The 14,859-nt window shown below is 46.8% G+C and overlaps 1 protein-coding gene across 4 annotated transcripts in view; it reads left to right on the forward strand.

Moving 5' to 3' along the window:
- dgkh (diacylglycerol kinase, eta) overlaps positions 1-14,859 on the forward strand; it is a 75,289-nt gene that overhangs the window by 43,216 nt on the left and 17,214 nt on the right. For all 4 annotated transcript variants that reach the window (XM_080785790.1, XM_080785789.1, XM_080785791.1 and 1 more), the window contains 10 exons: positions 4,628-4,734; positions 4,965-5,090; positions 6,054-6,156; positions 9,835-9,997; positions 10,215-10,323; positions 10,729-10,953; positions 11,433-11,524; positions 11,670-11,769; positions 12,449-12,761; positions 13,335-13,469. In XM_080785790.1, the coding sequence (XP_080641916.1) occupies positions 4,628-4,734; positions 4,965-5,090; positions 6,054-6,156; positions 9,835-9,997; positions 10,215-10,323; positions 10,729-10,953; positions 11,433-11,524; positions 11,670-11,769; positions 12,449-12,761; positions 13,335-13,469 (1,473 nt within the window). The remainder of the gene's footprint in view (positions 1-4,627; positions 4,735-4,964; positions 5,091-6,053; positions 6,157-9,834; positions 9,998-10,214; positions 10,324-10,728; positions 10,954-11,432; positions 11,525-11,669; positions 11,770-12,448; positions 12,762-13,334; positions 13,470-14,859) is intronic.

Raw genomic sequence — 14,859 nt, forward strand, 5'->3', positions numbered from 1 at the left:
AGCCTACAGAGCTTTTCAGATGGGGAGCGTTTGATGTGCCGGGAAATGAGAGGCGAGCGACTAGTAGGGAGCCGCGGATGCACTGACTCTGTATGGCAGCGGTGGCCGAGCGGTTTGCGGAGCGGTCTTGATATCGGAAGGTCGCTATAGTTCGTATCCCCGGACCGGCACGTTAAAATTACCACCGTTGAAGTGCCCTTGAGCAAGGCATTGAACCCCTACCATGAAATGTTCTATGAGCAGGGCCTGGCTGTAAACAGGTTCTTGAGCTTAGTCCAGTTACCCTGCAGGGTAAACATGGTAACTTTGCTTTGCTTTGAACCGCCGAGCTAATGACCCGCTCCGTTTGTTGTGCGCTTGTGTGTCATGTCGTGCCATACTGTAGCATCCTGTTTCAGTGGGTGTATTATAGTCCTCGCACCACCTTTGGCTGTGAAGGTGCGAAGGGGCGTGGGAGGTGCGCTGTTTTTTTTTTGCTATACGTGTCGGCTGGTGCAATTTAAAGTGTGGGTGACAGCGAGCAGAATGTAATGAGCGCCATCTGCATATCCTTTCATTCTAATTAGGCGCGCGTGTGTGCGTGCGTGCGTGTGTATGTGTGTGCGTGCGTGCGTATGTGTGCGTGGGCAGTAGCTAAACAGCTTCTCTATTGGGCTCATTATCTACTACAATGAATTCCCTCTCATCCACAAAGAGGGAGAGAGGGAAAGACAAAGAGAGAGGGAGAGAGATTGAAAGGGAGGTGTAGAGGGCGAGATTGTCAGTATTTACTGTTTAGATCTACAGTAAATGATCCCATAATAACGCTGACAACCAACAGAAAGCCGAAAGTTTGCAGTCAATATAATATAGATATAGAACTCAACAGACAGACACCGTTCAATGTCGTTCATTCAGCACCTATGGATGCGACATTTGCCCTGGGCCTGGAGTGCAGGAGGCAGAACAAGAAGGAGAGAATTGCCTTTGGAGAAGTGTCACGTGTGTACGTGTGAGAAAAACAGAGAGAGGAGGGAAGTGTGTCTATTAGGAGGTGAGAGCAGCCAGCCAGACCACTTCACAGCAATCAGTGCTGCTTCTATTTCCCTTCGATTTCCTGCAACAGGACAATCGATGGGCCGATCGATCTGTACTGTCCTGCCGCAAGTGTGTGTGTACACACACACACACACACACACACACACACACACACACACACGCACAGCGCACGCAAGCACGCACGCACACACACACACACACGCACAGCGCACGCACAGCGCACGCAAGCATGCACGCACACACACACACACACACACACACACACACACACACACACGCACAGCGCACGCACAGCGCACGCAAGCATGCACGCACACACACACACACACACACACACACACACACACACACACACACACACACACACACACACACACAAACACACGCAAACACACGCAAATTCATGTGGATACAGATACAAATTGTCTGTCTCTCGCTCACTCCAGTCTGCGGTAGACAGTGCATGGCCATTAACAGGCTGTGGTATCACGTCCTCCAGATTCTCCTAATGTTCTGCTAATGCTCCCTAACAGCATTTGGCGGTATAGGCTAGATTGAGACATTGATCGCTGCCCCCGGATATGGATGCCTGACTTTGTTTATTGGCTCCAACTCGGTTCCTGCTGGTTTTAAACGGAACGCTTGATGCCGAGTGACACCGAAAGTCTATCTTGCACAACACGTGCGTCCGTCTGTGTGTGCGTTCGTTCACGTGTGTCTGTCTGTATGTGTGCGTGTGTGTGTGTGTGTGTGTGTGTGTGTGTGCTGGGTGTAGCTAGAACCTATATCCTGGGCACACAGACATTATTCATGACTCTCTTCCTAAGTAACTTCCATAATGGAGAAACTGTACAACCACAGCCCCAACCGTTCACCAGCCCCCATACATTGTTACGTGAAATCTTCACATGACATTTTACATCTACCTCGTTGGGCTCCACAACATGCTCCTTCAGAGCCACTTGAGTTAACCCATTTTGGGGCGGGAACCCCGTTTGGTGTTATCATTATGCTATGCTTTAGCTATTGAAAAATAGCAGATCTAGGAGCTCATAGCACGCCACCGAGTGGCACGCTACGAGCTTGTAGGTCTGCTATTTTTGAAAAATCGAAGAACGACTGACATAGAAACATAGCTTTTTCAGAAAAGTGTCAGGATGTAGGAGACATTTTTAGAGTCTGATCTCAGGTCAGAATGGGTTAAGTGCATTGAGGCTCCGTGTAAAGCACAACCACTTTCCGCTCGACTACGGTGGCCGTACGTCTGATGCCCAGCACATAACTCGTTGGATCTGCTCGGGCCGAGGAGTGTCAAAAGTCCTCCTTTTTTTGAGCTATTGTTTGCTAGAAGAAAAAAAGACAGACTGTCGGACAGGAACTGATATAAATAGGAAGGCGGCTCATCTCCGTATGTGTTGACATCATGGCAAGGAGGCACCGAATTCCCATAACAACAACAGTTGGCAACCACCATCCAGCCGGACGCTGTGTTCAGCCAGGACCCTGGATACATACAGCCAGCAGGGTCAGAATCTGAACCACTTCCCTCTCAACTGTGAGCTACAGTTTTGTTGGAAGTTGTCATTCCTTCTAAAAAAAATATATAAACTAATAATGCTACTTTATTATTAACTACTTTATTGCTAAGTGTGTCTGTGCAATTACCTAGATTCAAATGTACACACATGAAACGCAGAGCAAACTTGAGTTATGCTATTAAATGGCCAAAAAAACAAGGCTATTTTCCCCAAAATGTATCCATTGAATGGGTTGACTTGTACAAATATCTTGTTGGTTGGACAACAAGTTAAATTCTAAACGCCACATTGACTCCTTGGCGAAAAAGCTCAAATTCACACTGAGGTTCTTCTATAGAATGAAGTCGTGCTTTTCCACTACTTCTCACAAAAGGTCACAGGCCTCTTCCTGTCGCAGCTCCACTATCGTTTTGCCTGTTCCTCAACACTAGGCAAACTTTTTTTACTGGTTAAATAAAGGTTAAATAAATAGCCAGTGTAAAATACCCGGTAAGCTGGGGCCTCGAGTGGCTTATTGCTTTTCTAAAGCGGTTACAAACATATAGCAATATTAACCTAATAAAAGTATTGAATTCACAAAAGTAGCTACGCTTTGCGCCACCAGAGCGAGCAACATCACTTCCTTGTTGTGCTCGGCAAGTAGGCTATGTGACGGGAGAATAGCTTGGTGTCTTTACGGGGCTGCCTGGAGCCACACATTCACAGTCATATGAGCCGGGCGGTGCTTAGACGCCCGCACGGCATGTGTTTGTAGAGCAATCAAGTGCTCTCCTTCCCCAGTTCAGCTACAAGGCTGCAGGATGACACAAAGTGATTGAAGGAGTGGGTTATCGCTGACATTTACACCGGTCACGTGACGGTAACCAGCCAATCAGAATGAAGTATTGGGACTACCCGTTTTAGAAACACCTTTTTGGTGTGTACCGGTATTCACTTTTCGGTCGGGTAGATAGATGTAACCATTTATTGCAACAAATAGAATACAGTTAAACTTGCCGTTAATGGCTCCAATCCTAATGTTCCCTAAATGTTGCTCCGCAGTATGCACAGGTATACAAGAGCGGGCAATAGAAAGACATCTAATCTTGAATGCAGTTTAACATTAAAGCCACAGAACATTGAATTCAGTTTAGAACCCTGCCAGCATTGGAATTCAGTAATGCAAGACTCTCTGAACTATAAGGTGGAGGCTGGGGTGGTGGCAGCAGCAGCAGTGTGTGCATGGCAGCAATAGGGAAGCAGAGATCCAGTGGCGCATTTAAACGGACTGTCCTTGTCGAGGGAATGAGGTGTGATGATGATGAGGTGTGAGTGTGTAGAAAAGCGTGGCTGATTGCTTTCAATCAGCAGACTGACAGCTGATTACAGCCGAGGCGTACACACGACTCCCGCGCTCCCCGCATGAACGAATGCATCGCTTCATATTCGACAGGGTACCGTATCTGAGAAGTGTGTGTTGCTCTTGCAAGCGATGGGGTTTTTTCAGATATGGAGAACATGGAGTTGGCTGTTGGCTCTGGGCTTTCTCAGCCTGGATATAGGCTGTCTGCTGCTGGGCACAGACATGGATTTGTTGCCTGTGGCGTGAAGCTATAAGCTCTCTGTTCTGCAGCACAGCGCTCAGCTCACTGTCAGATACGGCACAATGCAGGCGGGCTTATAGGGGGAGGTTAGCAACGCTCTGTCCACTCACAGGTCATTGCAGCATGATCCATAACGATAATTTGACAGGCGTCAATCAATGATTGGATGGGCTGAGAGTGATCAGTCGGTCCTGATTTGCTTTGAGCTCAGGAACACGGCTACAAAAGTCCATAATGATTTATGTTGTATAATATGAAATCAATACGGATCAACTGGTGGAAATAATTACTTTAGCATATACCTCGCATCTTTAGGTTTTTGTTTACATTATCCAGTGTTCTAATGTACTTTCACGTGGACTTTTTTGTGTCCATGTCGTCATACTTTTTTAAATGTAGCAAATGATTGTTATTCAGACTGACGGTGTGTGTGTGTGTGTGTGTGTCTTTTTGGTTTTGTTTTTACAGTATGCAAATTCAAAGCCCACAAACGCTGCGCTGTGCGAGCCACCAATAACTGTAAATGGACCACTCTGGCTTCCATAGGGAAGGACATCATCGAAGATGAGGATGGGGTAAGCTTGAGTGAGTGTGTGTGCGTGCGTGCGTGCGTGCGTGCGTGTGTGTGTGTGTGTGTGTGTGTGTGTGCGCGTGCGTGCGTGTGTGAAAACAGAGAGCCACGGGGGAAAGCCTAAACTGACACTTTGATGACAGCGGGGAGCATCTTTCCATTCCTAACCATTCATGTGTGTGTGCGTGCGTCCTGCATCCTAACCATTCATGTGTGTGTGCGTGCGCCCTGCAGATTGCCATGCCCCATCAGTGGTTGGAGGGCAACCTGCCTGTGAGTGCCAAGTGTGCCGTGTGCGACAAGACGTGTGGCTCCGTGCTGAGACTGCAGGACTGGCGCTGTCTCTGGTGCAAAGCTATGGTAGATTACCACAGCCACATACACACAGTACACTCGTTTTTAATCAATTAAAACCCATTCTGACCTGAGATCAGATTCTAAAAATGTCTGTTTGAAAATGATAGTTTTCTGAAAAAGCTATGTTTCTATGTCAGTCGTTCTTCGATTTTTCAAAAATAGCAGACCTACAAGCTCGTAGCGCGCCACTGAAGACACTGAGGCCAATTCTACTAAAAATCAGTTATCTCTCAAACTATTTCGTAATTCAAAATGATATATATTATGAGAAAAAGCTCGCAGCACGGCATGAAGTGACGCGCTTGTGTGAGGTTAAAATCTAATGACACGGATGCTTGCCTGGTCTTTATTTAGATTTTTTTGTTATAGTACACAACAATACAAGACATCAAATGACAAGACAAAAATAAACAGGCCTGCAAAAGACACAAAAAAGGACACATGGGTGAGATCGATGCCCATCAGAAAGCATGGATAGTTACTGTATGAGTCCATTGGTGAAAGAGTTAAATCAATTAATCAAAATGTCAAGCCATTATCAGTTTTGGACTCTCTTACTCTTGTGGAATAGTCTTCCATTTCTAGATCACTGCCATCGCATTTAAACAATACTAAAGATCAAAGGTCAAAACCATAGTGCTAAGACAATTCTTTCTCCTGTGACTTAAGAACAGATAATGGGGGAGGAAGTGCAATAAAATCCTATAAAAAATCTAATTAGTATTGTTTTATTACAACAGAGAGTGAAGAGCTCTTTGGTAGTGTTTTTGTTGTAATCCGCAAGCCTCTAAAAGCGGTTTGGAAAACATGTACAAGGCTGTCAAATAGCAGGCTATAATCAGCTTGTAAGAGTTTATATCTCGAGCTAACACATGTGTTAGCGCCTGCTGTTTGTGTCAAGAACATTGGCTTCGACGTGACCTTTTGTTTGCGTGTTCCAAACTTGAGCCGTGTTTGTGCTTGCAGGTTCACACGGCCTGCATGGATGTGTTCCCGCGCAAGTGTCCTCTGGGCCAATGCAAAGTCTCCATCATTCCCCCAACAGCACTCAACAGCATCGACTCCGACGGTAGGCACGGCACAGACACACAGTCACAAACACAATCGTTGACTATAAGGTGGCACACACACAGTAAAATTATCCTTGTGTAACTCGGAGGCTTCATACACACATATCAAACGAACATTCTCTGTTCCGTCTGTGTTTCATGTCACGTGGTTTGAACAAACACTTGTGTTTGATTGCCCCCTTCCCCCCATCAAACACAAAGTGTTTTGTCAAACCACGTGACTTCCATTGGAAAAGCATTAAGGCGGCCATGACACACAGACGGAACACAGAATGCTCGTTTGATATGTGTGAATGAGGCCTCGGAATGTACAAATATACACTCAGCAAATGTGCCCTCCATTTGGCTGTACATTTGTACACTCAGAGTTAATTGAACCACGCATGCAGGAACGTGTGCGGGAACGTGAGCGAGTGCTCAAGTTCCTGAAAGGCTGATATGGGACGATTGTCCCTAATTGATGCCTGCGTTTAACAATGCGGTGAATGAATGAGGTTTCACCCCCATTTGGTTGGCTGAGGTCTTGCTGCTGAACTCTGACCTTTCTATCTGCGATATGACTGGAAGAGGGAGGGAGATGAGGGAAGAAAGAGTGGGTGATTCACTGTTATTGTATATTATATTATGTGGGGATACAGATGTAGGTTCTGTACATGCACTGCACTTCTAGCCAAGTGCCATGAACGTTCCCATGTAAACAGTCGAGCCACTTGTTGGAAAACGGAGAGCCAAAGCTAATATTATTGTTAAATGCACACCCTTGTTTGCTCCCTTTGTGCAGTGAGAGGGAGAGCAGTGGGAGTGGTGTAATTGACATCAGGTGTGTGTTCCAGGAAATTGCCTGTGTCTTTTATAGATAGTTATTAATAGCCATATCTCACAGGTGCTCACACAGTACCATACCAAAACAACTGCTAATAATAGGATAACACCGTCACCATGTGATGCGTGCATGCGTGTGTTTGCCACTGAAGATGGGGATCAGTGCCTGGGAGCCAGGCCCACATCAATTATGTGTGATTGGATTAGTGTTGATGAACCCAATACTATGGTTCGCACGCACGCACGCTCGCACGCACGCACGCACACACACAGCCAATCAAAGGCTGACAGCACCAGCTAATTGGAAGATAGATAGAAGGTGGAGAGAAAAGGATGATGCAGGAAGCCAGAGAAGCGATAATTTGATTTTATTCAGAAAACAAAAACAAAAAAAGCCCAATATTCCTACAACGTCTGTCTGTCTGTCTGTCTGTCTGTCTGTCTGTCTCTCTGTCTCTCTGTCTCTCTGTCTCTCTGTCTCTCTGTCTCTCTCTCTCTCTCTCTCTCTCTCTCTCTCTCTCTCTCTCTCTCTCTCTCTCTCTCTCTCTCTCTCTCTCTCTCTCTCTCTCTCTCTCTCTCTCTCTCTCTCTCTCTCTCTCTCTCTCTCTCTCTCTCTCTCTCTCCCTCCCTCCCTCCCTCCTCCCTCCCTCTCTCTCTCTCTCTCTCTCTCTCTCTCTCTCTCTCTCTCTCTCTCTCTCTCTCTCTCTCTCTCTCTCTCCCCCTCTCTCTCTCTCTCTCTCTCTCTCTGCATCACGTGCCAGGATCCCCTCTGTCTCTATAGTCTATAGTGTCAGTTAGGCAGAGTAAGTGGCTGAGGGCTGCGTACAGCACGTGCTGGAACGTCGTGACTCCCCTCCCCTCCCCCTCCCCCTCCCCTCCCCCACCCTCATCTCCCCTCCCCTTTCTCTTCCATCCTCACTGCTTGCTCTCTGTGACAACAGAACAGAGAGAGAGGCGGGAGACAGAAAGGAAATAATTGAGCGGAAGAAAAATGCAAAATAAAGCACAGGTTTTCAATATGATAAATAATAATGGCAAATATTATTGCATTGCAATCGGACACTTACAGCAGATTAGATTCTATTTTCATTTTTGAGTGGTGCAACCACTCCAAGGGACAGCAATGTCCGTGTTTACCCGTTCACCTATGTGTTGGTTAATGAGCACCAGTAGGGGCGCTGTTGTGCCAGAAACAGAGAGAGGGATAGTGCTGCACTGTTGCCTGCTAATGAGAGAGGGGGGGGAGTTGCACCACTGTGCACGGGTGTGATTTTTTTAAACACAATAGGGGGCCGCTGCCAGAGGTTAGGACTATTTGGGGGTACTTGGCATGTTGGAAAAAAAGATATGGAAGATGAGGAGGAAGGAAGAAAATAAATGAGGAAAGACAGAGAGGGGAGATGAGAAGACTGAGAGCGAGGAGAGAAAAGAACCAGAGCGATGAAGAGAAACGGAACGGCAGCGCCTCCCGGGGACTGTCACCATCCTCCCCTCCACACACACACACACACACACACACCCGTACACACGTGCACAACTGCACACGCATGCACACACTCACGGCACGCACACACACAAGCACAAACCTTAACCATTGTGGCAGTGTATAAATCGGCCTTCAGTTCAGTTTCAGTTTCAGTTTATTTGTATTTACTGCACAGAGACCCCAAGGGGTCTCTGTGCCCTTCACAACAATACACAGCAAGAAAACAGAATAACACAATAGCAAGGAAACACAGTAAAGCATAATAAAATGTGCCAACACACATGGCTAAATGTGCCAACACACATGGCTGACACAAGTACCATGCGACAGGACACAGCTATAAATCATCAACAGATGTTTAGAAATGCGTTCAGAAGATCCATTAATACAACATAGGGTTTTAAAACCACAGGGCAGAGCAAGGTGAATATAGCGCTTTCAGTGATACCACGTGTTATGCTGAGCACGTTGTGTGCATCAGGTCTCCATGTCTGTCTGAGTGTGTCTACTGTGTGTTAGTGTTGTGTGCATCAGGTCTCCATGTCTGTCTGAGTGTGTCTACTGTGTATTAGTGTTGTGTGCATCAGGTCTCCATGTCTGTCTGAGTGTGTCTACTGTGTATTAGTGTTGTGTGCATCAGGTCTCCATGTCTGTCTGAGTGTGTCTACTGTGTATTAGTGTTGTGTCCATCACTAATCAAAATGTGCCACGTCATAGAGTGGCCTCCAAGTACTGTGAATCGAATCGGTACTAAACCAAGAACAGGTACACTGGAAAACGGGTACAACACGTATTGCATAACATGTGACAATAATAATAATAATAATCAATTGCATTTTTATAGCGCTTTTCCAAGTGCTCAAAGCGCTTTACAATGGTTCATTCATTCATACATTGGGAGGTGAAGCAGCGAACAGTCGACGCCAGCGTCCTCACTTCCCACCCCCAATCCAACCCTTGATGCTGAGTGTCAAGCAGGGAGGCACTGGGTCCCATTATTTACAGTCTTTGGTATGACCCGGCCGGGGATCGAACCCCGACCTCCCAGTCTCAGGGCGGACACTCTAACCACAAGGCCACTGAGCTGGTCAATAAAGATGATTCGACAGGGTATGCGTTCCCAATGGATATATCGGCCTAGTAAATATTAATAATCCGTCTATGAATGCACAAAATCTCTTTCCATCTATTTATCTGTCCTCTCCCCTCAACAGACTCATTGTTTCCTGTGGGCGTCACAATATATTTAATCATTTGTTTATTTCTGTCATTACTAACTCAGGCTTCTGGAAGGCTACCTGTCCCCCATCGTGTGCCAGTCCCCTGTTGGTCTTTGTTTATGTGTTTATTTCTGTCATTACTAACTCAGGCTTCTGGAAGGCTACCTGTCCCCCATCGTGTGCCAGTCCCCTGTTGGTCTTTGTCAACTCTAAGAGCGGAGACAACCAGGGGGTGAAGTTCCTACGCCGCTTCAAACAGCTCCTCAACCCTGCACAGGTGTTTGACCTGGTTAACGGCGGGCCGCACCTAGGGTAAAGGAACATAACACACATGATGTACACACACCAACACACAGTTAGAAAATCCTTCTTATTGTTATGCTGTTATGCTGGATGTATGCACACATGGACATGTTCTTACTGTCTTATGGGTATTTCTGCTATGTATTAGGGTCAATTTATTTATTTTACTTTTGATTAATCATCCTAAATCCAAAATAATTAAGTGTGTCTGGTGTGTCTCTGGCAGCCTGCGCCTGTTCCAGAAGTTCGACAACTTCCGGATCCTGGTGTGTGGCGGGGACGGCAGCGTGGGCTGGGTGCTCTCAGAGATAGACAAACTCAACCTCCATAAGCAGGTACCAATACTGTACAAAATAAATACAGTGCTCTTGCACACACGCATGCACATTCTAATACATGATTCGGTATGACAAAGTAGGCCATTCATTTTCCAAAAGAAATAGACAGCAACGATATGTATGTCAGATATACTTCACCCATTTTGGGCCGGGGACCCCTTTTGATGTTAGCATTATGCTATGCTTTAGCTATTGAAAAATAGCAGATCTACAAGCTCATAGCGCGCCACCGAGTGGCGCGCTACGAGCTTGTAGGTCTGCTATTTTTGAAAAATCGAAGAACGACTGACACAGAAACACAGCTTTCTCTTTTTTGTCGCACAAACACCCATTCCGAGCGCACCGGCCATTCAGTACCTCAAGGCCTATAACCTAACCCCCCACCCCTCTCTGTGTCGTCAGTGCCAGCTGGGCGTTCTGCCCCTGGGCACGGGCAACGACCTGGCGCGGGTGCTGGGCTGGGGCCCCTCCTGTGACGACGACACGCAGCTGCCCCAGATCCTGGAGAAGCTGGAGCGGGCCAGCACCAAGATGCTGGACCGCTGGAGCATCATGACCTACGAGATCAAGATCCCCTCCAAGCACAGCTGCCCCACCACGCCCGACGAGGGGGTCGACGACTGCCAGGTAATTAGCCAGTGGCTCGCATGTCAAGGACCCACCCAAAAAAAACTGAAAGGAGTATGTGGACAGGGACCACCCAAAAGAGAAGATTTGTGTAAAGAAATAATGTTCAAGATTTGTCAATTAACATATTTTTGACAGCCGATATCCAAGCTGATCTCCCAAGCTCACCTCGCGTCACTTTGTGACGCGCCGTGAGCTTGTAGATCGGCTATTTTTGAAAGTATAGAATATTGGTTAAAGTGGTTAAAATGATTGTGATGCTATATTATTAGCTCATTTATGGTCCCTGAACCCCACTTCGACAGCTGTTCATAATGTATTGCATTTAGCTATATATAGCTAGGATCAGGTCAAACTAAAGGAAGAAATCACACCCGTGTGAACTGAGTGGTTTCCTCTTGGTTCAGTACTCACAGACGGACACACGGGAGCATTCACTTCTGTGTGTTTTTGTTGTGTGTTTTCTTTTTTTGCTACAGTTTCACATATCGACCTATGAAATCTCAGTAGCTACCCATCTTACCAAGATCCTCAACTCTGACCAGCACTCTGTGGTCATCTCCTCTGCCAAGTGAGTGACTCAAGTGATTCAATCCACTAGAAACACTTCTCCAAAAGCTTATAGTTATAGTACTCCATTGCACAATGATAGATTGGCAATCGACACCGTTGTACTACTACAGACAATAATATTCTTTCCTTTACCCGTTTTGCAGGGTTCTGTGTGAGACAGTGAAAGACTTTGTTGCCAAAGTGGGGAAGGCCTACGAGAAGAGCACTGAAAATGCAGAGGAGTGTGATAACATGTCTCTCAAAGTGAGCACACACACACACACACACACACACACACACACACACACACACAGGTCCATTTGGTCCCATTTGTACATGGTATGTACGTATGGGGCTCCTTGAAATGAAAACCTTCTAGAACCACTGATCTAGAACATTGTCTGTATCTATGTACAGTACATCCCTGTACTGTATGTCTGTCCCAACTAAAAAGAGCTTCATGCGCTCAGTAGAGTGCATACTGTATCTCAGACAGGAAGTGGGCGCTGGACATCTGTTTGTTCCAGCGAGATTAGCCCTGAACAAAAAAAAACATAATCCCCCTTTGCCTATGGCCTGGTGGAGATAAGCACAGCTCATGCCACTACAATGTAGGACACTACAATGTAGCACACTACAATGTAGGACACTACAATGTCGTGGCATGAGCTGTGATGTGCTTGATGTCATGAATCTGAACCTCTGTCCACGGAAGCCCAAACAAGGAAATGCCCGGTGAAGAAAACGTGAAAGTGAAACTATTGATGACAACAGCTGCCCGTTGCCACCATGATGCGATATAAACGTTGACGTAAATATGCCTGCTTAAATTGGCTGTAACAATGTTAGTTGAACATCTTCCTTGGTACCCACTACACCAGCTGAACTGTGTCGAACAGTGCCATATAAACACCCTCACTACATTCTCCCTCCTCCTCCCCAGTGTGCCATGCTGAATGAAAAGCTGGACTCGCTCCTCCAGAGCCTCAACGCCGAGTGCCAGTCCCTGCCCCCGCTCCCCCACTCCACTCCCCCCATCGTAGAGGAGGAGCAGGAGGACGAAGAGGAGGACGAGGAAGAGGAGGCCAGCGAGGAGAGCCTGTCGGAGCTGAAGGAGAAACTGGAGCAGGAGGAGACGGAGAAGGAGAAAGAGGGAGGCTCCCCGCGCCGGCTCTTTAAGGAAAAGGAGCAGCTGATGCTGAGAGCCAACAGCCTGAAGAAAGCTGTGCGACAGATCATAGAACAGGCAGAGAGAGGTAGGCTACTCAGTGCTACTCACATCCTGTAGCTGTGCAACACAACACAACACAACACAACACCACCAGGCAGGGTACTCACATCCATACAGTATAATGTATACAGTAGGCCCCTTTTCCACCGGGGTTGAACCGGTTCCGTTCTATTTTCCCCACATCATTTTGAACCAGTTCCAAGTGTTTCAACTGAAAATGAATTGGTTCAGAACCATAAATGTAGGGAGGTAGGTCCGGAACTGGACTTGCCCTGAACTGGGAACCAAAGTGGGCCTGTCACTATTCTACAGGTTGGAAGATGCAGATGTGATATAAACAATTGCAAAGGCAAGCAAAAAAATGGTCATTAGAAAAAAGAAAAAGAAACAAGGGGCAATTGCAATTGATAATTGAATTTCCTCCGTCACAATGGACACTTTGACTGGTCATATTTCACACATTGCTGGCCAGGCCTGGCATCAAACACGGGGCAACTGGGGACTCCTGTTCCCCCCGGCTGGACTCTCTCCATGGATTTGGATTTACCGATTGTACAACACAAAGCAATGTTTAAATCTCTCCTCTCTCTCCATTCAGTCCTGGACGAGCAGAACGCCCACTCAGAGGACACGGAGATGCCCTCTCCCCTGGAGTTCAGGAAAGACATCGTCGAGGAGGAAAACAGAGACAGCGAGAAGGACGAAGACACCAAGGAACTGGAGGCACTGCCACGTGAGTGGAATACATTCATTATTGCACTGCTTTGACCCCAGGGTCAAATCAGTGACAAGTCTGCCCAGCTGCCAACATGTCATTGCTTGTACATGTATAAGAGTGGGTGACAAATTAAACCCCTCTAGACTCAGAGCCCCGTTGCACTTCCACTTCCACGTCCGGTCGGCTGGTCCCGATTCCATTTTTAAAGATGTTTACTTGGTGAGAACTTGGCTGTATTCCAAACCTGTTTCCATTCCAAAGCTCTCACTTTTGCAGGGCTTGCCGCCCCTCATTCTAAGCGACGGCCACCCTCACCAATAGCTCACCTCCAATATTGTAGTTTAATTTCTGGTTTGATGGTTTGATATTTTTTGAAAATAAATCTTTTACACACTGCAACAAAGTCTTATGCACACCTGTATGCTCTGAGGAGGGTGCCTAGGCAGGGCTCAATGTATTCAGAAAAATGCACATAAAGATGCCTGAAGAAGGTCTTCGACCGAAACGTTGCCAATAACGTTCGTATTGCAAGTGTAGACGGCGTTGCGGGCACTTTATGTGCATTTTTCTGAACACACTGTTGTAGTGACTTCTACTTTAAAGTGGCTCTCTAACAGTGCTGTCACACTACACAGTCACAATAATTCAGAGAGTGACTCGTTGTGCAAAGCACCAACGAGCTGGCCGGATGTATGGAGACCTGGCGCGACGATGGAAGGCTCGTCTTGAGGACGACCTGGAGAGAGTGACTTGTTCTAGAGAGAGCTACCATCGAGGAGACCACATTGGATATCGTACAGTGACATATGATGCCACCTAGTGGAACCTGCACTCCCTGCATCGTCTCCCATTCAGCCCAGACACATAGCTAATGGAAAAATAATAGTGCTGACGCAAATCATGTTTCCTGTCATAAATAAGCTGAAGTATTAGTGTTAAAAGTGCACAGAGAAACCGTTCTCTGTGATATTCCACCTCCTGGGCCAGGCCAGGCTATAGCCTATCTTTCTATCTTCAGTCGCCACTACTGACTGCAGGCAATGGAGAGCTCTGTTTAATAATACATGGCTTCACCCATGGAAACTGTGATGTGGTGCAGCAGCCTTTATCACGTCTCTCTCTCTCTCTCTGTGTGTGTGTGTGTGTGTGTGTGTGTGTGTGTGTGTGTGTGTGTGTGTGTGTGTGTGTGTGTGTGTGTGTGTGTGTGTGTGTGTGTGTGTGTGTGTGTGTGTGTGTGTGTGTGTGTGTGTGTGTGTGTGAGAGAGAGTGTCTGTCTTTATAGGATGTGTTATTGTCTCTGGGACAGAAGCTCTTCCTGTTTATCATGGGGGCTGCTTCCTTCCTTCCACACATTTTCCTAGCATGGGCGTGGGGCGCTTATGGGTGGCGGGGTATCGGCGTCCCT

The sequence above is a fragment of the Protomyctophum bolini genome (assembly GCF_963924005.1).
Source record: "Protomyctophum bolini genome assembly, chromosome: 16".
In the NCBI taxonomy this organism is placed as follows: domain Eukaryota; kingdom Metazoa; phylum Chordata; class Actinopteri; order Myctophiformes; family Myctophidae; genus Protomyctophum; species Protomyctophum bolini.